The sequence below is a fragment of the Haliotis rubra genome, unplaced genomic scaffold, assembly GCF_003918875.1.
Source record: "Haliotis rubra isolate DU_JTF1 unplaced genomic scaffold, ASM391887v1 Scf465, whole genome shotgun sequence".
Lineage (NCBI taxonomy): Eukaryota > Metazoa > Mollusca > Gastropoda > Lepetellida > Haliotidae > Haliotis > Haliotis rubra.
The window spans coordinates 292,036-315,764 of record NW_025767152.1 but is presented as its reverse complement, the minus strand read 5'-3'; the positions used below and the strand labels follow the sequence as shown (position 1 = coordinate 315,764).

The 23,729-nt window shown below is 41.8% G+C and overlaps 1 protein-coding gene across 1 annotated transcript in view; it reads right to left on the bottom strand.

Moving 5' to 3' along the window:
- The window catches only part of LOC124290426, a 79,782-nt gene extending 57,148 nt beyond the window's left edge, over window positions 1–22,634 (bottom strand). The window contains exon 1 of the mRNA XM_046727126.1: window positions 21,503–22,634. Within this exon, the coding sequence (XP_046583082.1) occupies window positions 21,503–21,566 (64 nt within the window). The 5' untranslated portion in view covers window positions 21,567–22,634. The remainder of the gene's footprint in view (window positions 1–21,502) is intronic.
- Window positions 22,635–23,729: the final 1,095 nt, after the last annotated feature.

The following is a 23,729-nucleotide window of genomic DNA, read 5'->3' as shown; positions in this document are numbered from 1 at the left end:
TTGTGAATTTCACCTCAGTGCCATACATGTACCAGTGCTTGTGAATTTCACCTCAGCACCATACATGTACCACCGCTTGTGAGTTTCACCTCAGTGCCATACATGTACCAGTGCTTGTGAATTTCACCTCAGTGCCATACATGTACCAGTGCTTGTGAATTTCACCTCAGCACCATACATGTACCACCGATTGTGAGTTTCACCTCAGTGCCATACATGTACCACCGCTTGTGAATTTCACCTCAGTGCCATACATGTACCAGTGCTTGTGAGTTTCACCTCAGCACCATACATGTACCACCGCTTGTGAATTTCACCCATATACATCAGTGCCATATACATGTACCACCGCTTGTGAATTTCACCTCAGCACCATACATGTACCACCGCTTGTGAATTTCACCTCAGTGCCATACATGTGCCACCGCTTGTGAATTTCACCTCAGCACCATACATGTACCACCGCTTGTGAATTTCACCTCAGTGCCATACATGTACCAGTGCTTGTGAATTTCACCTCAGTGCCATACATGTACCACCGCTTGTGAATTTCACTTCAGCACCATACATGTACCAGTGCTTGTGAGTTTCACCTCAGCACCATACATGTACCGCCGCTTGTGAGTTTCACCAGAGCACCATACAAATACCAATGTTTGTGAGTTTCACCTCAGTACCCATCCTCGATAATCTATAGGGTATACGTTACGATCACTCTCCACTATACCCTGGATGCATCCACGGCTTGGCCCGATGATTTTATTACCTCCCTTTGCTGGCTTTTTATCCAATCAGGTGTCTACGCTGGTAAGTTGAGCGAATCAATCACAACTCACCTTCAATTCTTAAATTATCTAACCGTTTAAACTTGGCAACACAATTGGTGCCGAGGTATTCTGAAAGAGGTAGAAGGAGTTTTTAAATATTTTTTTTAAAGTTTCAGATCTGTCAATTTGTCTGTATGATTTCCCCAAAACTCTGAGTTGCACTGCGAATAAACCTTCGCGACTGCGACCGCTGTCTTTGTTGACACTGGTAAGCTCGGATGTAACGGCCGCTTAGCTGATTGGCTACTGTGAGAATGCGGAGCCAGCAAAGGGAGGTAATAAAATCATCGGGCCAAGCCGTGGATGCATCCAGGGTATAGTGGAGAATGATCGTAACGTATACCCTGGAGATTATCGAGGATGCTCAGTGCCAAACGTATACCACTACTAGTAAGTTTCACCAGCACCAAGCCGCTTGTGGTTGAACGCCTAAGACTCGGAGTGCGTGAAGTTTTCCTCACAAATCAAGCCGACATGTCCTGACTTAACTGAAATACTGTTAACAAGAAGTTTCCAATTCAAAGACTCTTTGCTGCCTGTGCCTATTTGTTTATAAGATCTATCCGCATGAACGTTCGCAGTCAGATTAAATCTGAAATAATCGAAATATTTTTTAAACCGATGTAAAAACACCTCAGTAACATACTGACCGTTCCACACGCCAGTGTGATGTTGTATTCACACGCAAACATTTTTCAGAAGCAAAGCTCAAGTAATGACTTTACAAGTTTTATAAGGTTAAGCTTCTCCCGGCCTCCCAAAGCTCTCATTACAGGCACGGTGATCGTCATGTCTGTCACGGCATTCGGATATTACCAGCCCACAGGACAACATCCAGGTGACCACCCCATATTTGCCATCAATTATCCAGTTGATAAAGTGGGTGCCTTCGAGACACTAGATCGATCAGAATTATTCATCTTCAGAAGATGTCATGCAAAGGAGTTTGTAAATCATTGTCGTCTTGCCATCTACCACAAGCAGGCCGGCCCTCATGTCAATATGATCACAATTAGGTAATTATAGTGTACAGTATCTAACGCCGACGACCATAAAATAAACCCTGCATGACCCACTCTCGTCACACGCGTGTAAGGACCTGTCATTACTCGGAGAATGGAGGAGTTCTTGGGGTTGTTTCTGGAATATACCGGTCTTGACAGTAAACTCACGCTGTGAGTCAATCTACAGTTTTCGGTGGAAGGAATTGTGTGATTAATGTGAAGTGAAGGATAAATGCTGCATGGTGTGATCAATGTGAATTGAACGATCACTGCTGAAGAGTGTGAACAGCGTGAGTTGAAGGCTAACTGTTGTATGGTGGGATCTGTGAGAGATGTAGGCTAACTGTTGTATGGTGGGATCTATGAGAGATGTAGGCTAACTGTTGTATGGAACTGTTGTATGGTGGGATCTGGGATCTATGAGAGATGTAGGCTAACTGTTGTATGGTGGGATCTGTGAGAGATGTAGGCTAACTGTTGTATGGTGGGATCTGTGAGAGATGTAGGCTAACTGTTGTATGGTGGGATCTGTGAGAGATGTAGGCTAACTGTTGTATGGTGGGATCTGTGAGAGATGTAGGCTAACTGTTGTATGGTGGGATCTGTGAGAGATGTAGGCTAACTGTTGTATGGTGGGATCTGTGAGAGATGTAGGCTAACTGTTGTATGGTGGGATCTGTGAGAGATGTAGGCTAACTGTTGTATGGTGGGATCTGTGAGAGATGTAGGCTAACTGTTGTATGGTGGGATCTGTGAGAGATGTAGGCTAACTGTTGTATGGTGGGATCTGTGAGAGATGTAGGCTAACTGTTGTATGGTGGGATCTGTGAGAGATGTAGGCTAACTGTTGTATGGTGGGATCTGTGAGAGATGTAGGCTAACTGTTGTATGGTGGGATCTGTGAGAGATGTAGGCTAACTGTTGTATGGTGGGATCTGTGAGAGATGTAGGCTAACTGTTGTATGGTGGGATCTGTGAGAGATGTAGGCTAACTGTTGTATGGTGGGATCTGTGAGAGATGTAGGCTAACTGTTGTATGGTGTGTGGATCTGTGAGAGAGAGATGTAGGCTAACTGGGATCTGTGAGAGATGTAGTCTAACTGTTGTATGGTTGGATCTGTGAGAGATGTAGGCTAACTGTTGTATGGTGGGATCTGTGAGAGATGTAGGCTAACTGGTGAATTGTGTGATGCATATACTTTGAAGGATACATTGGACTGTACTGAGGTGAGTGAGTATGGTTTTGCGCCGCTCTTAGGAACATTCCAGCAAAATCACAGCTGTGTGCATCATAAATGGCCTTTACACGCTGTACCCATTTGGAGAATCGAACCCGGATCTATGGTGTGACGAGAAAACGTTTTTACCACTGGGTTACCCCACCGCCACAACCCCATTCAGACACTGTAGTGTGACTCCGTGAAGCCCCTAATGCCGGACACCAAACGGGTACCAACACGTACAATGGATATACTTTGGCATGTTAAATATTGACACACTTGATGGATAATGTTCAACAATTCATATGAAATTTTTATCCATAAAGTCGGTCAGTATTGAACTACCCAAATTCTAAAATGCCACTCAGAGATGGTATGTTGAAGCCAATGATCGAACCATCGATCTTAGGACCTGGGAAGCTGTATCCACTGCACTGTTAAGGTTGGTCAGCTCTCAGAAAAAATGGTGTGCCGTGAGGCAGTGACTACAATCATTCTGTACCTTTCAAAAAGCCATTGTCTGTATGAACTGTCTGTATGATCACATCAGCAACAACCCATAGACCATTGGGTCGGATCAGTCTGTATGGTCACATCAGCAAGAACCCATAGTCCATTGGGTCAGATCTGTCTGTATGATCACATCAGCAACAACCCATAGATCATTGCGTTGGATCAGTCTGCATGGTCAAATCAGCAACAACCCATAGACCATTGCGTTGGATGAGTCTGTATGATCACATCAGCAACAACCCATAGACCATTGCGTTGGATGAGTCTGTGTGATCACATCAGCAACAACCCATAGACCATTGCGTTGGATGAGTCTGTATGATCACATCAGCAACAACCCATAGACCATTGGGTCAGATCTGTCTGTATGATCACATCAGCAACAACCCATAGATCATTGCGTTGGATCAGTCTGCATGGTCAAATCAGCAACAACCCACACAGACCATTGGATCGGATCAGTCTGTATGGTCACATCAGCAACAACCCATAGACCATTGTGTCGGATCAGTCTGTATGGTCACATCAGCAACAACCCATAGACCATTGGGTCGGATCAGTCTGTATGGTCACATCAGCAACAACCCACAGACCATTGGGTCGGATCAGTCTGTATGGTCACATCAGCAACAACCCATAGACCATTGGGTCGGATCAGTCTGTATGGTCACATCAGCAACAACCCATAGACCACATCACATTTACTGCATGCCATAAACTGTCATATTAACGGACCCATCAGAATGTGTAAATGTGGCTGTGAGCGCCCCATGATCACACACTGTGTACAACGAAGTAAATCAGAACACATATGAGCCAGTGACACGTTACGATAACACGGAACCAATGTTCTTGCATGATAGAGATTGGATCGAACTTGAATATCCTTCCTAATTAAAACATTACCGAGCCAACCGAACTCCTATGCACTTTCCAAACACTGACTAGACTTTCATCTTAACTCAGTAAACGAATTATCTTTAAATATCACACTCCATCGCACAAAGCAGGGGTATTAATTCACAAAACTAATTTAACACCGGCTACATCCTTTCTCCATTTTCATGTCGATGATAATCTGTGTGAACGACAGTTTTTGTTGTGCATCAGCGCTCGAGGTGTATGTCTTGCTCGGCGATAGAGAACAAAGCTATTCCAGGACACCATTGTTTTTCCGTGTGGGTTGCAGCGACAATTGGTTTCTGTCTGTCGATGGATTCTGGTATACACAATCATCGGTTAATGATAGCCTCCCTTTGGGACATCAACATCAACTGCATTGCCTGTGAAACGTTATGCTTCAATCTGGATCGAATAACCGAATGTGTTGAACTGGAACGATTATGAGCGGGATGAAACAGATGGGTTTTGTAGTTTTACAATTTCATAGTGAGAATGGGGAGCGTCTTGATAACTCGAGCATTAAAATGTTTGTTATACATTCTCTGAACGACACAGTGGTATGCGAATTGAAGGTGGCAACAATGTTATCGGTTAGAGTTTGTTTCTAGTCATTCCTGAATAAGACGTAGAACAAATCATACATGTTTTATACTCATATTTACAGAGCGAACACCACCAAAACACCTAATATGAAAAGCAACCATTCCCTGTTCTTAACGAAATGGATCATCCTATTCCTTAACACGAGGGTCGGTAAAGAATTACTCGGCCTAACTATATTCTCGGTGTCCAACGTTTGAAATGCTTAAATTTTATTTTGCAGAAATCATTAGCATAGCCATATCCGAAATTTCACATATGTGGGTAATGTGGTTAACGAGATATTAGTCATCACAACACCTAGGGGTATAATATTTCTAAGCAAATTGCCAAAAAATTTAAACGATCTGTCATTTGGTACCACATGGATAATGGTACCTCAGATAATGTCATATATAATATGTTCAGTATAGTATTGAAGATGGCTTCCGCCGTCATAATCAACAGTGGCGTAAAATAAAGATTTGGATTGCTTGATTATTATTTAGACGGTGACTTTTTTTAAGGACACTCACATTTTAATCTTTCAAAAACATTGTGTCCAAATATTCAAGCTGGCACTGTTTACAATATGTGTGACACTTGTGTGACCATTCAGTATTTAGTTTGACCCCTTGGGCATCATGTATGAATAAGTGAAAACATTATAATAAGTTATGTTTTTATGATTACGTTATGTGACAGCGGGTGGGTAGTGTCTCCAAAACTAGCTCTCTCATTAAACATGAAGGGGTGTCACTTTAACAAGCGATCAAGCGATTATACTTTCAAATTGCTATTTTTGCACTTTAATATCTAAGCTTGATTCCAGCGGACTTCTAACTATCCCAAACACACAAAATGTTTCATGCATATTTTATTTCCTGAAGTTTGTGATGCATTTATTGCAGATTTTGCGTTTTTGGCGAGTACCATGATAAAGAGTCAATCAAAATGGGGATCGTAAGGCTGGAACATAGCAAAGCCAATTTGCTTGAGGTTGACAGATCATATGCAGAAGAATATAACAAAGAACAGCCGTATTTATGTAATTTTCTAGGTGGGTCCGACTACGTTTTGACCGACCCTCGTACTACTGTAGTTCATCGGTAATGCCGTGACAGATTGAGAGTAGTAATGTGAGAAATTCGAATGGTCTTGAACACTTTGTAATACTGTGGAACGCAACATGCAGGCGAACAAAGAGCGAAATACTCGATACATTATGCGATTTGCATGGGTCTTCAATAACAAGTTGCTGCCTGAAGCGACCACAACCTTTTACGCCGCCTTTACCAACATTCCAGATTTTACCAGTATACAACGCGACCCAACTGCGATGTTACAGTACATTACGCGACCAAACCGCGATTTTATCAGACCTGACTATGCCACGCGACCAGACAACGATTTCACCAGTATACAATGTCACCAGAACGCGATTTAACAGTACATTACGCGACCAAACCGCGCTTTTATTAGACCTGACTATGCCACGCGACCAGACAACGATTTCACCAGTATACAATGTCACCAGAACGCGATTTAACCAGTACATTACGCGACCATACCGCAATTTTATTAGACCTGACTATGCCACGCGACCAGACAACGATTTCACCACTATACAATGTCACCAGAACGCGATTTACCAGTACATTACGCCACCAAACCGCGATTTTATTAACCTGACTATGCCACGCGACCAGACAACAATTTCACCAGGTATACAGTACATTACCACCAGAACGCGATTTACCTGTACATTAAGCGACCAGACCACCACGATTTTATCAGACCTGACTATGCCACGCGACCAGACAACAATTTCACCAGTATACAATGTCACCAGAACGCGATTTACCGGTACATTAGGCGACCAAACCGCAATTTTATTAGACCTGACTATGCCACGCGACCAGACATTGATTTCACCACTATACAATGTCACCAGAACGCGATTTACCAGTACATTAAGCGACCAGACCGCGATTTTATCAGCTATGAAGATGCCACGCGTACAGACAACGATTTCACCACTATACAATGTCACCAGAACGCGATTTACCAGTACATTACGCCACCAAACCGCGATTTTATCAGACCTGACTATGTCACGCGACCAGACAACGATTTCACCAGTATACAATGTCACCAGAACGCGATTTACCAGTACATTATGTGACCAGACCGCGATTTTATTAACCTGACTATGCCACGCGACCAGACAACAATTTCACCAGTATACAATGTCACCAGAACGCGATTTACCAGTACATTACGCGACCAAACCGCAATTTTATTAACCTGGCTATGCCACGCGACCAGACAACGATTTCACCACTATACAATGTCACCAGAACGCGATTTACCAGTACATTACGCGACCAAACCGCGATTTTATTAACCTGACTATGCCACGCGACCAGACAACAATTTCACCACTATACAATGTCACCAGAACGCCATATATCAGTACATTATGCGACCAGACCGCGATTTTATCAGACCTGACTATGCCACGCGTACAGACAACGATTTCACCAGTATACAATGTCACCAGAACGCGATTTACCAGTACATTACGCCACCAAACCGCAAATTTATTAGACCTGACTATGCCACGCGTACAGACAACGATTTCACCAGTATACAATGTCACCAGAACGCGATTTACCAGTACATTACGCGACCAAACCGCAAATTTATTAGACCTGACTATGCCACGCGAGCAGACAACGATTTCACCAGTATACAATGTCACCAGAACGCGATTTACCAGTACATTATGCGACCAGACCGCGATTTTATCAGCTATGAGGATGCCACGCAACCAGACAACGATTTCACCACTATACAATGTCACCAGAACGCGATTTACCAGTACATTATGTGACCAGACCGCGATTTTATCAGACCTGACTATGCCACGCGACCAGACAACGATTTCGCCTGTATACAATGCCACTAGAACGTGATTTACCAGAACACTGTGTGACCATATCGCGATTTTATCTGACATGAGGATGCCACGCGACCAGACAACGATTTCACCAGTATACAATGTCACCAGAACGCGATTTACCAGTACATTATGTGACCAGACCGCGATTTTATCAGACCTGACTATGCCACGCGACCAGACAACGATTTCGCCTGTATACAATGCCACTAGAACGTAATTTACCAGAACACTGTGTGACCATATCGCGATTTTATCTGACATGAGGATGCCACGCGACCAGACAACGATTTCACCAGTATACAATGTCATCAGAACGCGATTTACCAGTACATTATGTGACCAGACCGCGATTTTATCAGACCTGACTATGCCACGCGACGAGACAGCGATTTCGCCTGTATACAATGTCACCAGAACGCGATTTACCAGAACACTGTGTGACCATAACGCGATTTTATCAGACCTGAGTGTAAAACGCGACCGGCCTGATTTTTACCAGCACATAATGCGACCAGACCGCGATTTTACCACTACATCACGCTAACAGAACGCGCCGTACCAATGTATTATAAAAGTCAAATGCAAGAGGCCTGCTTACTTATACAGATGTATTATACAATGTGAAACGTGTTGTGGTATCAACATCTCACCCTACGGTCAATATTCTAAGATAGTAACTACATTCAAGGTACACGCTCTTTATAAAACATAGAGGCAGCAATTGTGCCCCAGTTGACAACTCGACGCAATTCGCTGACCAGATTAGCGTCCCTTGGGCACGACTGAAACTTGCGATTGTGGGTTAGAATCCTTGTACCCTTGGGTTTCCCCGTAGTTGGACACATTTAAAACCTCCATCTTTTGGGGCTTTCCTCCAACATTACCCGGACATGCCTTGTCTAAAACATCATTCAACGCGAAAACACTCATTCGAAAGATTAATATGTTGACGCTGAAAAACACATTGAGGATGGGTTTTAGTGTATTTTTTTATAATTATCATCGGGATGAAACTGAACAGGTGTAGCAAAAGGATGATTGATGGTTCCAAAGTGGATTGCATTCCCTTACACGAGAGAATGTTTTGATATATTTCACGCGGTACAGAGTAGATTAGCCGTGTCTCGGCGGAGAGTTGAGTAGATTATCTCTGAGTCTGAGACGAACATGTTCAATGTTGGCAAGGAATTACATGTCAGGCACATACAGACTGGCGTGCACATGGAAGTATTGTACTTTCATTTGATTTGACATACAGAATTGATATTCTCGTTGGAGAATAGTCTGGCGAGAAGGTCATTCAAGGAACAACTGGTTGTTGTCCATTGTTCATCATGGTTAGGAGTACCGTCATAGGTGAGGTGAGGTGAAATTGGGTTTAACGTCGTGCTTGAGAATATTCCGCTCATATGACGACGTGCATGCGTGTGTGTGTGTGTGTGTGTGTGTGTGTGTGTGTATACACATTATACTGACTCCGAGCCGACTAGTCCTTGTTGTACCCATTAATGCCGAGCGCCAGGCAGGGACCAACAAGTACCATATTTTAACGTATTTTGGTAAGACGCGGTCGGGGATCGAACCCGCGACCTTCCGCTCTCCTGGCGGACGCTCTAACCACTACACCACGGAGGCGGTTACGGTCATAGGAGTTGAGTAGATCTGTGGTCTGTGGTCTGTGGTCTGGCTGTGTGTTGGAATGAGTTCCTTTTTTCATTGATTTGTTATAATGCAACCCGAAAAATAAATTGTTTGATTTGCTAACTGAACGTTATTTGGAAATGCCAATGCTAGGGTGTATAACTTTCAGACAATGGAAACATATTGTTAGTACTACTTCCACACAACAATAAACAACCACAACCAGCATCCATTACCACACCCACAACAACAACAACAACAACAACAACAACAATCGGAACAGCTACCAGCTGCCGTTACCACATCCACACAACTGCAACCACAACAGCAGCGAAGAGCTGTTGCCACATCCACACCGACAACAACGTACACACCCGCCAGCAAACACCACCATTTATAACATCCACAGTATGAATCGTTCCTCAACGTATCGACGTCTGGTCAGTCCAGTCCAGGTTGCCAGAAGTACAGGCCGCCCTATGAAACCTCAGAACATCTCTCAATCAACGTCCGTGACATGCTGTAATAAGACTTCGAATGTCGTATACGGAGACCGCCTCCGTGGTGTAGTGGTTAGAGCGTCCGCACGGAGAGCGGATGGTCGCGGGTTCCATCCTCGGCCGCGTCATACCAAAAGACGTTAAAATATGGTACTTGTTGGTCCCTGCCTGGCGTTCGGCATTAATGGGTAAAACAAGGACTAGTCGGCTAGGAGTCAGTATAATGTGTCTAAGTGGGTTTTTCACACCTAACTGCGGCATGGTGTCTCAGTGGGCTAGCACTATACAACCAGCTTAAGTCTGGGCTAGTACAAGCAGCTACATATACACACGCATGTACGTCGTCATATGAGCGGAATATTTTGACGTACGACGTTAAACCCCATTTCACCTCACTTCAACTCGAATACGGCTATCGCGACAGTACATCTACTCTTCCACGCGGTTTCACGAGGAAGTAGACAATTGATTTTGCAGTGCGACAATTATTCACAGAAACACTAAATATCTAAAGCATCTTGGATTCAGTTATTACCCGGTACACGCAAGGGATAGATGGCACGTTTCCAAAGATTTCAAAACGCTTTATAAGAGCTGCCCTTGATGATTCGATCTTCATGCAAACATATCGAGAGAGTGAGTATGGTTTTACGCCGCTTTTAACAAAATGCCAGCCATATCAAGTTTGGGGATACCAGAACGGGGCTTCACATATTGTACCAATGTGGAGAATCGAACCCGGATCTTCGGCATAACGAGGAAACACTTTAACGGCAAGCCTACCCACACCATGCGAACTCTTTACTTACATAGGTCAGATTTTTCTGTCGCGATCAGCTTTACAATCAAGTCCACTTTGCTTAAGTTAAGTTACGAAACACAAGCATCCACGGGGGTATTTATTAAACAGTTTCCTGTGAAAGCAATATTTAGATCCTGAACTAAGTAGTAACCTTTGAGGTGCGGTGGGGTAGCCTAGTGGTTAAAGCGTTCGCTCGTCACGCCTCAGAACCGGGTTTATTTCACATGCTTACAATGTGTGGCGCCCATTTCTGATATTACTGGAATATTACTAGAAGCGGTGTAATACTAAACGCACTCACTCACTCACTCAGTAGTAAAATTTTAATTGAGTTATATTTCAAAAGTAATATAAAAAAGAAAAGAGATGATTAAATGTACCCAGAAAAGGATATTTTTCGAAAGTGTTTCAGGAAATATTTAATTACTCAACACTAAAATCGACAACAGCATCTCCAACCCCTGACGTCCGACCTCCACAAGCGTCTACACCCAACACCACAGTGCCGGTCAAAATCGCCGGCTGCACAGCTTCCGAAGTCAGCTTCGGTGACTAGACTGCTTGTCATCCTAACCCCGCCGGCGTATTGATGTAGTTCAGTTTATTTTAACAAGGCAGTGTTCTCTGTACAAAGCCCACACGATGTCAATTACAGTAAATACAGCTATAACGAACCCAAAGGTACCACTAATAGTTGTTCATTATAACCGTTCTTCGTTATACGACCGAAAATATAGAGAAAATGGATCGAAATATACAGAAAATCCCCGGGCGTTCAGCGTGATAGGCAGACGTCTTAACCACTACATCATTGCGCTCCACAAATGTCTTCATATATATAATAACAACTGAAATGTTGCAAGCGATCTTCTTGGAACGTATATTCATGTTTTAGTAAAAGACGTTCTATATATAATTTTGATCGAATATCTTTAAAGCAAACGAAACACAATGAGAAAGTCACCATCAATCTCGTTCAAAGAATAATGATTACATGTCTAGATAAATGAATGTATCTGCCATAATAATTCATGCCTTAATACCTCACGCAACATCCGAACTGCGCGTCAGATATTCAACATTGTCCACATTGCCTTAAATCTTCGGAAAGGACAGTATTTGCGTTTGTATTAGCAATCTGAATGTACACATCTAGAAGTGTCCCTCCTATCCATAATGCATCTGATCGGAGAGCGGGAAGTCGATGGCTCAATCCCCTGAGAAAACAGGGGCATGTTGTTACCGTGCCGCTTGGCAGTGAGGATTGAAAACGTGGACAGGTCAGCTGGGAGGTATTGTATCTTTGTGGGTTAGCACAGGAACATCGGCATAAGACAGGGCAGTACGAGACTGACATAAAGACCCAGAATAGACCCATTTCACACCAACCGTATTAAAAGCACATCGACATGATTAAAAAATTCCAATTTCTTAACCTCTGATTTTCTCCAAACATATCCAGATTTCTTAGGATATATTCTTAAAGATATATACACAAATTGTAACTCTTTTCATACCATGATATGAGTTGATCACTGGATTGTCTGGACCAGACTTATTTACAGACCGCCACCATACAGCTATAATATTGCTGAGTGCGGCGTAAAACTATACTCACTCACTCATACCATGACATAGCAACATTTTCCTATACTTTCTGTAATTTTGAACAGTTTAACCAGCAGTTAACTCACACATATCGAAATTACTAAAGTCCATATTCACCTTAACCATCACATCGGGATTACACTGTTAAACACAAAGAGTATCGCTCATCTTGTCAACTACTAGTTTGTCTCAGCAGGCCGACGTATTATTCATATACTAAACTCTGTCAAAAAGAAACGCAACCCCTGTCCTCAGATATGAAAAAATTCGTTTGAATGAAGTTATTGCTTCCAAACTAAATGTTATTCGAATGTATTGAAATTATACACGTAATTAATGAAGATTACCATCCAAACAACTGCATTTGTACGCATAAGTGTATTTTATTGCTTATTCCGTCACAACGCATGAAATGACCTCATGGTGACTTCTGCAATAAAACACATGCAAATCATGAAAATGGCAGTTAATGTAGGTGTATAAAAGCCCATGTGCTTTCGTATTATATTCATTCATTTGTCGCATGAAAAGCTGTGTGAAAAATGCCACGATTGAGTGCTGCCGACCGAAATATCGCCATTGGTCGTGTTCAAGCCGGAGAAAGTTTTGGAACTGTTGCACGGCACCTAAATGTTCACAAAACAACGATATCCCGACTTTGGAGCCGCTACAACAACTTCAATTTGACCAACGATCGCCCGAGAAGTGGAAGGCCAAGAATCACGACCCCCTTCAAGATCGGTACATCCGGGTCCATCACCTGCGTAATCGGCATGCCCTACCAACCGTGACTGCCACAAAAATACCAGGTTTGAGGAGAGTGTCAGCTCAAACGATTAGGAACCGTCTGAAAGAAGCGGGTTTACGTGCCTGTAGACCAGTTGTTGGACCTGTACTACGCCCCCTACATCTCCGCCGACGACTCCAGGTGGTGCAACAACGTAAGGATATGGACTTTACAAAACTGGAGGCGCATCTGGTTTTCTGATGAATCCCGTTTTCTTTTGCAACATCACGACGGAAGAAACGTGTGTATAGGAGACGTCATGAACGTTTTGCGCCCATCTGCGTCCGACAGGGGACAGATTTGGCGGAGAAAGCGTTATGGTTTGGGGATCCATCTCATACAACCAGAAATCAGACTTGGTGATCGTTGAAGGAACCTGACAGCCCAACGTTACATCAACCACGCATTACAGCCTCACCTTCTCCCGATTATTGACCAACAGACACAGATTTTTCAACCAGACAACGCCCGGCCTCATACTGCACGTGCAACAATGAACTTTCTGCAGAATTCCAACGTCAATGTCTTGCCATAGCCCTCTAAATCACCAGACCTCAACCCTATTGAACACCTGTGGATACTCTGGGTCGACGCGTACGTCAACGTCAGCCGCCGCCACAGACGCTGCAACAGCTCGGCGTTGCACTGCAGGAGGAGTGGAGAGCCATTCCCCAGGAAAGAATCCGGCGTCTTATCCGTTCTTGTCCAAGGAGATGCCGTGCAGTGATTGCAGCTCGTGGTGCTCATACGAGATACTGAGAAAGACGCCCCCCTGGTGACAAACTGGTGTCTGTGAGATGACTTTTGAAATGACAATTTTAAACATGCCCATCTTGGTTATTATTCTGCCAAATTTCAGACTTCTGTCTTAAATAATAAAAAAATGCTGTGTCGTCTTAAAACTTCAGATCAAAATCTCTAAAAATACAGGGTTGCGTTTCTTTGACAGAGTTTATTGGTGTCTGGTGTTCTTTGCAATATAGGTAGTACATAATCATTTAAGCTCAGAGGAAAGAGAAAGCATTAAGTACTTGCTTCGACGGATAACGCAAAACAAATAAATCCATTTCCTTAATGCTCCGACCTTTTCCTAAAAGAAGACATAAACTGGGTCTGCGACGTACTGAATATATACCTCATTTAGGAGGTATTAACAGACACGCGGATGTAAAGAACTAAAACCTAATGTATTTCCCGTCTACACTGCTTTATAGACGACTAAAGTACAAATCGGCCATGACTGCATTAAACGACAGATCATTTTATACAAATATATACGGTAAGTTTGTACAGCCGGCTGAGTAGGGATGTCGAACTCTCTACGAAAATAACATATTCATTATATACAAAGATTTTACCAAAATTGTTTCAGCCAACAATGTATGCCTTCCCACGCCATTTGATATAAATGGAGGTAATGTTGATACATTTCAAAGATTCCGTTATTGAAATGAGTCATTGAAGGCGCTCGTGCTGATAGAATCTATGTCGTAAAGATTCTTACAGATCCTGTTTCTATATCGTAAATACCAAATGAATAAAGGTTGTATTATACGAACCTTTAGCGAGCATAACATATATATAGCATTCCTAAAATATGATATGCTACGATTTGGAAACTCACGAGAGTACTATTCTTATTATTGTTATGCTGTAATTCTTAAAATAATCGATATCTGAGATGTTATTTCCCTCCGAAAATAGTTTTAGAAGTTGCAAATGAATATAGGGTTTGCAGGAACCGTTTCCTATGCAGTGTAGAGTTACTTGCAGTTTCACATGTCCACAGGCTCTCCCACGCATCGGAAACAACTTTCTAAAATTATAGAGAGCGTTCGTCAATAGCTTATCGATCATACAGATACTGCGTCGCTTTAAGGCGCTTAAGTGTAGTTCCTTTGAAATGACATCATTTACATAATTGCAACTTTATTGGGAAGTATTCTCGTCGATATGACTATTCATGATAGGATAAAGGTTTACATTGTTGCACTTTGATGACGGACGAACCATGACAGTATTATCAATGTATTTGATACGACCAAGGATGTACGATGAACCGTTATCAGGTTCACAGAGCCTGAGCATAACGAAGGTAACCTGTAATTCGGTGTGATTTAATCTAAAGTATGGGCTGGTGGCCTGGTATTAGAAACCTGAAGACCCTGGTTCGACATCTGTTGGTCACCCACTGATCCATATTCGTACGCTGAGGGAAGCCCGAGTTAGCATTCTCGCTATTGATTCTTGGATTACTGGTAATTAGGGCGCAAACCCCCGCTCCCTTATAGCCATTATTCGATGATGGTAGGTCTACGTTTGTTTCATGGCGAAGGACTGGGTTCAAATCCTTACATTCATTTATGATGTCTCTTAATTGTCTGTTAATTATTGGGCAAACTATCTCGCTCCCACATATGGTAGATCTACGTGACTTCACGACGAAGGACTGGGTTCGAATCCCTATATTCGTTTATGATGTCTGGTGATTGTCTGCTAATTATGATGTTAACTGTTTCACTTCCTCATAACCGTCATGTGATAATTGATAATATGATAGTTCACTTTTGCTCCAGGTACCAAGCCGTGTATTCCTTTATGATGTATGTTAGAATCATTGGATGAGTAGAAGACTTCCTCTTCATCCCCCATCCTACACACACACACACTGACACACACACATGGAAACGCACACACTCATACACACACACGCACACAGACAGACACACACAGAGAGAGACAGACACAGACAGACACACACTGACACACAGAGAGACACACATACACACTGACACACACAGAGACAGACACATACACACACACGGAAACGCGCACAGAGAGACAGACAGACACAGGCACACAGACACACGCACACACACACACACACACTGACACACACACAGAGACAGACAGACACACACACACGGAAACGCACACTTTACCTCAGTAGTCTCGAAATCTTGCTAAATGGACAATAACTGAGAAGTGGCAGTTTGCACCATAATAGAAACGGACATTCCATGACATCATTGTTCATATAAACAAAATGCAAATCGTGATGATTCTACGTTGATCATCGTCATCATGTTGGTTTCATGGTAATCACTGTATTCCAATTATGCTGGGGTAGACACCTCATAACGGCAGACTAAATAAACATTCCTCTCGTATAGTTTTCACAAGCATCGATACACAGGATTAAACATCATACTGTGACTTTATATGTTTGCCCATACTATCAACCACTATTTTGGTACAGTGACGAGTACGCACGGGCCGAGGTAGCATTGGTGCAGAATTGCTGAAACAACATTCACTCACTAAACTGCTGACTCTACAAATTTTAGTTTTGAAGATGAAATTAATCAGCACTTAATAAAAAATCAATAATGTGTCAAAGAGAACAGAAATGTGTCAAAGTGAATCATCACCATCCCAAAAAATGTCTTAAACCCTTAACAATGTAACTTGTAGCCTGTAACTTGTAATCGAATATCAGATGAACTAAGATGGATTACTTACTAAGATCTCTTTGACTCCAGTATGTTGGTTTTACGCGCTTTTATTAACTCGCCTTCCGGGACCAAACTCTCATTATTAGAGAGGTCTTAAAATGGTATTTGAGCAAGTTCCTAAAAGCCCATTTGGGTGAAATCATTGCCTCCTTACGCCCTCGCTGACAAATTGCTTTGGGTCAAAGCTGGACATGATTCAAGATTCTAAAGGATCCACATCAGATCTCTGCTAATGCCTTCCTGATGAAGACACATTCTGGCAGAGAAGTAAAGAGTTGTTTGATGGGAGCATGTTGATCAAACTATTGTGGCAAGATGATAGGGTTAGGTACATTAATCTGTCACGACATATTTAAAAATCACATTGAATGTGGGTTTTTTCTTTTAAGTCATGACCTCGAAGGGCGTTTGTTAACAAAACTCCAATCCTTTTTATTGCAACAATACTCCAATCCTTTCAAAATACGTACGTAGCTTAGNTGCATTGATACCGACCGAATATTATGATTTTTCAGAGGACAAAGGTTATCTTTCTAAAGTCTCGAAAACACCTGTTGCCTGATCTTCAGTGACCCATAAATTTTGAATTTCATGACCAAGGATTTTGCTTCCTCTCGAAATTGAGACTGGTTATTGTCGTGTTATATATTTAATGTAAACACATGCGCCCTTATAACAGTCAATATTACTTGAATTATTCAGTTTTACATGTTTGCTTCAGTTATAATAGAGCATATTTATTTTTATTCTCATTAACATTTTATCGCGGATACCAATTGTGTGAATAACTGATTAGTCCCCCGTGATATACGCACCTTATCATCACTTGATCACTGATAACAATATGTTACTTACGTCGATTATTACAACATGTTGTTTTGTTATTCAGTTAGTTTCGTCTCATGTTGCCATATATATGGAAGCACAGAATAAAATAAAATTATGACTATTATGAATAATGCAATCATGACTCTTTGTTGTTCCTAACTTCATTAAGCTTCAATAAAAGTCATATTACCATTCAAGACCGTCATGAGGTGTATGTTTAAACTGACATACATATATTTATAAAATAAGTTATTAATGTTTTCATGCCACTGTGAAGATATTATTATTATTATTATAGTATATTTATATAGCGCACATATCCACGCAACTGGTGCATGCTCAAGGCGCTGGTATTTTTCCCTCGATCATTGGATGTGTATGTCAACGGCACATCCTATTATCATTCTCAAATCCCTGGGGAGTATACAACTCTTGCTGCCACTAGGCGCACCGAGTTTGTGTGGCTTTCCCATCTTAACGAGATACCCACTCACAGCTGGGTGGACTGGGACACATAGTCACAGTACTTTGTCCACGTTCACTGCACGTTGCTGTACACGCAACTAGGTGTTTGCACGTATTCATGTGGCCATCATCTGGTCACATACCAACGGATTCGTGGGTTCTTTTAAGTGCACAGGGTTGTGTACTGTACACTAGCGGTTGTGACAACACTGAAAGACTCTGCACACAAAGTTGACTACAAGTTTTTACACCCGGTCACAGGTGGGCTCGATTCCGGCACCTAACCTCGCTGGATCACTAGCCTGGCGCCTTAGCCAGCTCGCCCACCGCGCCCCCGATAGCGATATGCGTCTTCAGCGCTGAAATCATTTCCGGTTGGTCTGGTTTGAAAATATGGTCGCAACAATTCAATTCCTTTGACATTTTAATGTTTTTGCTGCTGTGTCAAGCGAGGGCTGGCGGCATTCATAAAGACAACGAAGCCGTGGTTCATACGCATTATCAGAACGATGTTTTTCAGTGTCTAATGAAGAACGACGTCTGTACCTGTGTCCAACAATGACGATATGCGCAGCTTTCATTCAATACCACTGACTACGTATGTATAGTCCATCGAAGAACATCAACTAAATACATATAGTCATATCTATGAACATCAACCTCTATATATTGTCAGTCGGAGAACATCAACTAAATTCATATAGTCTTATCTAGGAACATCAACCTCTAAATATTGTCAGTCGAAGAACATCAACTAAATACATATAGTCTTATCTAGGAACATCAACCTCTAATATTGTCAGTCGAAGAACATCAACTAAATACATATAGTCTTATCTAGGAACATCAACCTCTATATATTGTCAGTCGGAGAACATCAACTAAATACATATAGTCTTATCTAGGAACATCAACCTCTATATATTATCATTCGAAGAACATCAACTATGTATATCGGGACCATATGAGAGCATCGACTTCTATATATGTTCAGTCTAAGACCATCATCAACTATGTATACAAAGTATTTGGTCCATCTAAGAACATCGACCTCTATATTTAGTCACTCAAAGAACATCAACTAAGTATTAATCCATTTAAGAACATCAATTTCCAAATATAGTCCATCTCAGAACATCGACTTCTTTGTATAGTCCATCTCTGAACACCGGCTTCTTTATATTGTCTATGTAAGAACACCGACTATGTAGACTGCGACCATCACAGAACACCGACATGTTAACAGTTCCATCGACGTACAACATTGTGTACAGCGTACAACCAACTTCAGTAACTATAATAATAATAATAATACTTTATTGCCCTAAGAAGGGAATTTGTCTTGCGTTATGGACGCTGGAATTACAATGAATACATATATCCATTACACACACATTACAACACGAACAACATCAGTCACACGATGTTGGTAGCAACCAACCAATGACGACTATGCAACAGCTATGAAAAAACCTATGAACAGCGACTATGTTGGCAGTGTGCAACCACGCACTCAGCGTACAACCTACAACAACGGGAATACGTCTGCTTCTTGTAAGACGGGTTTTTTTCAGCTCAATAACAAAGACCACGTAGCGTCAAGCAAGTGTTTTTTGCTGCACCTACATGTACTTTCAAGGTCAACAACACTTAATACGTACGCCTGTTATGCCAAGAACAGCAGTATGTACATAGGGTCAAACTGTATGCATTATTAATCGCGCAATATCATCTGACTTTTATCACAAGACTGTCTGGCGAGCTCTACTAATAATCCCAGCATCAACACATTCACGTCACTACAGCTTTCACTAATTGGCTTTTGCAGACGTTTCCAGGGCATTGATTGTATTTCGTTTGCTGATTGAACATCATTTGGTATTAATATCATGCTCGATATGGGCTGGCTATGAAAACAACTAAGCCCTTAGTGAGATTAATCAGTAAAAATCAATCATAATACACTAGGTTAGCACGGGACACGTAGATGAAGGCAATCGCTCTCGGGCGAATATGTTTCTGTCTGTGCAATATAATAACTCCATTAATCTATTTTTTTGAAATAATGTTTTGCGTTGATAATGCTGTTTTTAAAGGGTCTCGAGAGTGGAAATTTTCATATATTTTTGTTAGCTCTAAAGATAGTCTATTGCTTTACGTCTGAATGAATACGATGCTCTCTGGTTGATCAACAAAAGCGACATGTTTTCGGTGCTCTGAAGAGCAATATCACATGCTGCTTACCGACAAATTATATACAGAGGGTGAACAAGGCGACCCACAGGGCGAATATATATAGAAATCCATCATAACAAATATAGAGCTCTATTGATGGGTGGGATTCGAACCCACTTCTGAGTATTGCCCCGTGTCTCTGAGGTTTAACAATACAAATTGGGACATCACCTTTAAAAATAACTTAAACGGAAAGTAATATTTACAATTGGATACTTCTAACCCTGTAAAATGTCATAATTTTACACTAAATACAATACGAGAGGCAAACGGCTCTTTAAGTATCCGTTCCTTGGCCCCGAATGCGTCAGAACTCACCCCGAAAAGAGATGGTGTGAGCGAAATGTGCGCTCTGGTAAACTGATGTTTGACACCTGTCGTGTCAAATGATGTTTATACTGTGTTTTCAAATGACATTTAATGCCTGTCTTTTCAAATGATATTTGAAGCCTGTTTTTACAAATGGTATTTAACACCTGCATTTTCAAAATGTATTTGATTCCAGTCTTTTTAAACGTTCTTAATACATGATGCGTTATGAACTTTATCTTGTTAAAAATAAAGTAGCATCATATAAGAGAACATCTTCATAATAGATGGCTGTTGTATAGATTAAGGCATTAGTGTCGGAGAGCACATATGCGATGTGGTATTCATTACATCTAAATGAAGTTTATTACCATCAACCAACTGAAGCGTATTCACACACACACACACACACACACACACACACACACACACACACACACACCAATCAGGCTTTTGCAAATGTTTGACAACTGATCCCATCTTATATTTGTAAACCCCATCAGAACAGTTAATTCAAAGTCAAAGAGAAATTATTCTGTGTGATAGATAATGAATATTTACGTTTTTACACTCACACACACACACACACACACACACACACTGAAAATACATCACCATAACTGTTTTTGTTTTGTTTAATTTTCAGCAACCTCCAAACATTGGTGTGTACTGTCGTTTCCCCAGCAGCGTATGTACCAATATAATGCCCCTCTGAATGCGATAAACAACACCTGGTGCATTTTCGTTGACTGTGAATAACTCCTTGGTGTCTAAATCGTATAAATGTTAGTCAACACTCACCTGCCAATGCCCCCGTAATGATGAAAGTAACAAATATCCAGTCAGCTCCTGACACTGTCTTCATGGTTCATCCCGTATCCATGAACACTATTCCGTAATCCGTTTCAACTCACACTGTTGCGAAGTTTGCAATGACATGCACAAATGACGATCTATGTTCTGCCAACTATTGTGTACCGCCACACATCAAAGAGCTACTGTCTGATGAAGCCTGTATTTTATCTCCAACACCTGGCACGTTAGATAAGGCGTGGCGTGTGCCTCAGGGTTCGTGAAGAATACCTCGAGTCTCGACACTGTGTAAATACACAGTTGAATGCAGGCTCATCGATCTCCTCCACGAAGGGCTTCATTGACCCGCATCTCGTCTATGACATTGTTGTTATCAAGTACCAGGTGAAGGTAATCAAATATTGTACAGGGTATATATAGATGTATAAATCATTAACACAAGCTTCCTTCCTATGTAAGCGTCCCGCGTGAACACAGAAACAACGGATACAACACAAGGCTTGAGAACATTGGGAGTAAAGTTACTGACTGCCGAACCTCAACGTCCGTACATGTGTAAGTGTCAATATATTTACAATACTCCTTTGTCGCAGCATCTGTGAGTGCGGTCCTCGAGACACAACTCCCGGTTCATTATATTCCCAAACCTTCACTGAGCCGAGAAAACATCCTCTTCTATTTCGGACAGTCCAGCCTCTGGTCAAGATGGACAAACAGGTATCTGAGATCTTTCAGTCCACCTACGGCCGCAATTGTCGTTAATGTCTTTTTCCGTCAACAGCTCTTCTAACGGTAATCCCGCGCCGGCCTGAATAACACAGCCACGTTCTTCTTCGGGCAGTTGATCGACTGATTGCCAATGTACAGAACAGGCCTGAAGACCAGACGCATTGAAGGAATGAGATAGTTAGTGGCGAAAACATGGTCTGGCCATTGGAGGGTAATCAACCATTCATATGGCGAGGAATATTAACAGCCTATAAAAGAAGACCATTGGGGTTGCCGGGGCTGGAAGATGTCGGATGACTTGGCAGTTGGGCAAAGGGCAATGTCATCATTTAGAGTGCTGTTTCTATCTGCTGGCACTGGGCGTACTGGTAACAGTAGCAGGTCAAATTTTACCTTACAATGACGACACTCCCATGGTATTTGACGAGTTGTAAAACAATTGTTATAAATACACGCATGCTTCTTTGCGCTTTATTCATAAAAAACATATCCAGATGAAAAAAGTTTATAATCCAAGTACTAGTATATGTTTATGGTTTTCAAGTTTTCCTGTTTCTAAATCAATTACATGTACTTTGAAATGAAAAGTAAAGTGTCGCTCTCTCTATATATGTTTTGTTGTTCGAGGTTGTAGATCAAGTGCTAAAAAAGAAATGCCTTTGATGCTAATGTACCCGGTTTCTTTACATCCCCGTCGTATGAGAGTATACAGGATCAGGCTTCAAACCAACATGAATGTTTATTTGGAGGCTATGATTTTTTATCGGAAGGATAGGACACGCTAGCCCTTTTCGTGAACACCTAGTGTTCCCACGAATTTTCAGTCAAACATTCATTACTCTCTCTCTCTCTCTCTCTCTCTCTCTCTCTCTCTCTCTCTCTCTCTCTCTCTCTCTCTCTCTCTCTCTCTCTCTCTCTCTTTGTGCTGACAGAGAGATGGATAGAAAGGTAGATGGACAGACAGACAGACATGCAGATGTGGGTATGGAACGTTTTGTTCGTTTCTTGGTACTTCGGGAAATCATTCTTTGTTCGGAGACTAATGTCCAGTGTTGTTACGGCACTGCACAACTCGCCCCGAGGCTATGATTCCAGAGAAAATGTTGGCATGCGGAATGTTACATTTTATTTCATAGATCATATATCAAATTATGTTTGAAACGTTTTAATATGACATAATATCGATTTCCTTGTAATGTTACTGTATGAAAATACCGGGGCTAGAACATAGGCTTTTAATGTGGAAAACCTGCTCGACAAATGAGGTTAGAGTAATGTTTGAAATGATTAATGTGGCCCGAATGATCATGGGACAAGAGGGCAAACTCTTGATGCCATCTGTCTTCAAATGTAGTATTCAGATTCAAAAGTGATACGGAATGGAGGAATGAATGAATGAGTGAGTGAGTGAGTGAGTGAGTGAGTGAGTTTAGTTTTACGCCGCACTCAGCAATATTCAAGCTATATGGCGGCGGTCTGTAAATAA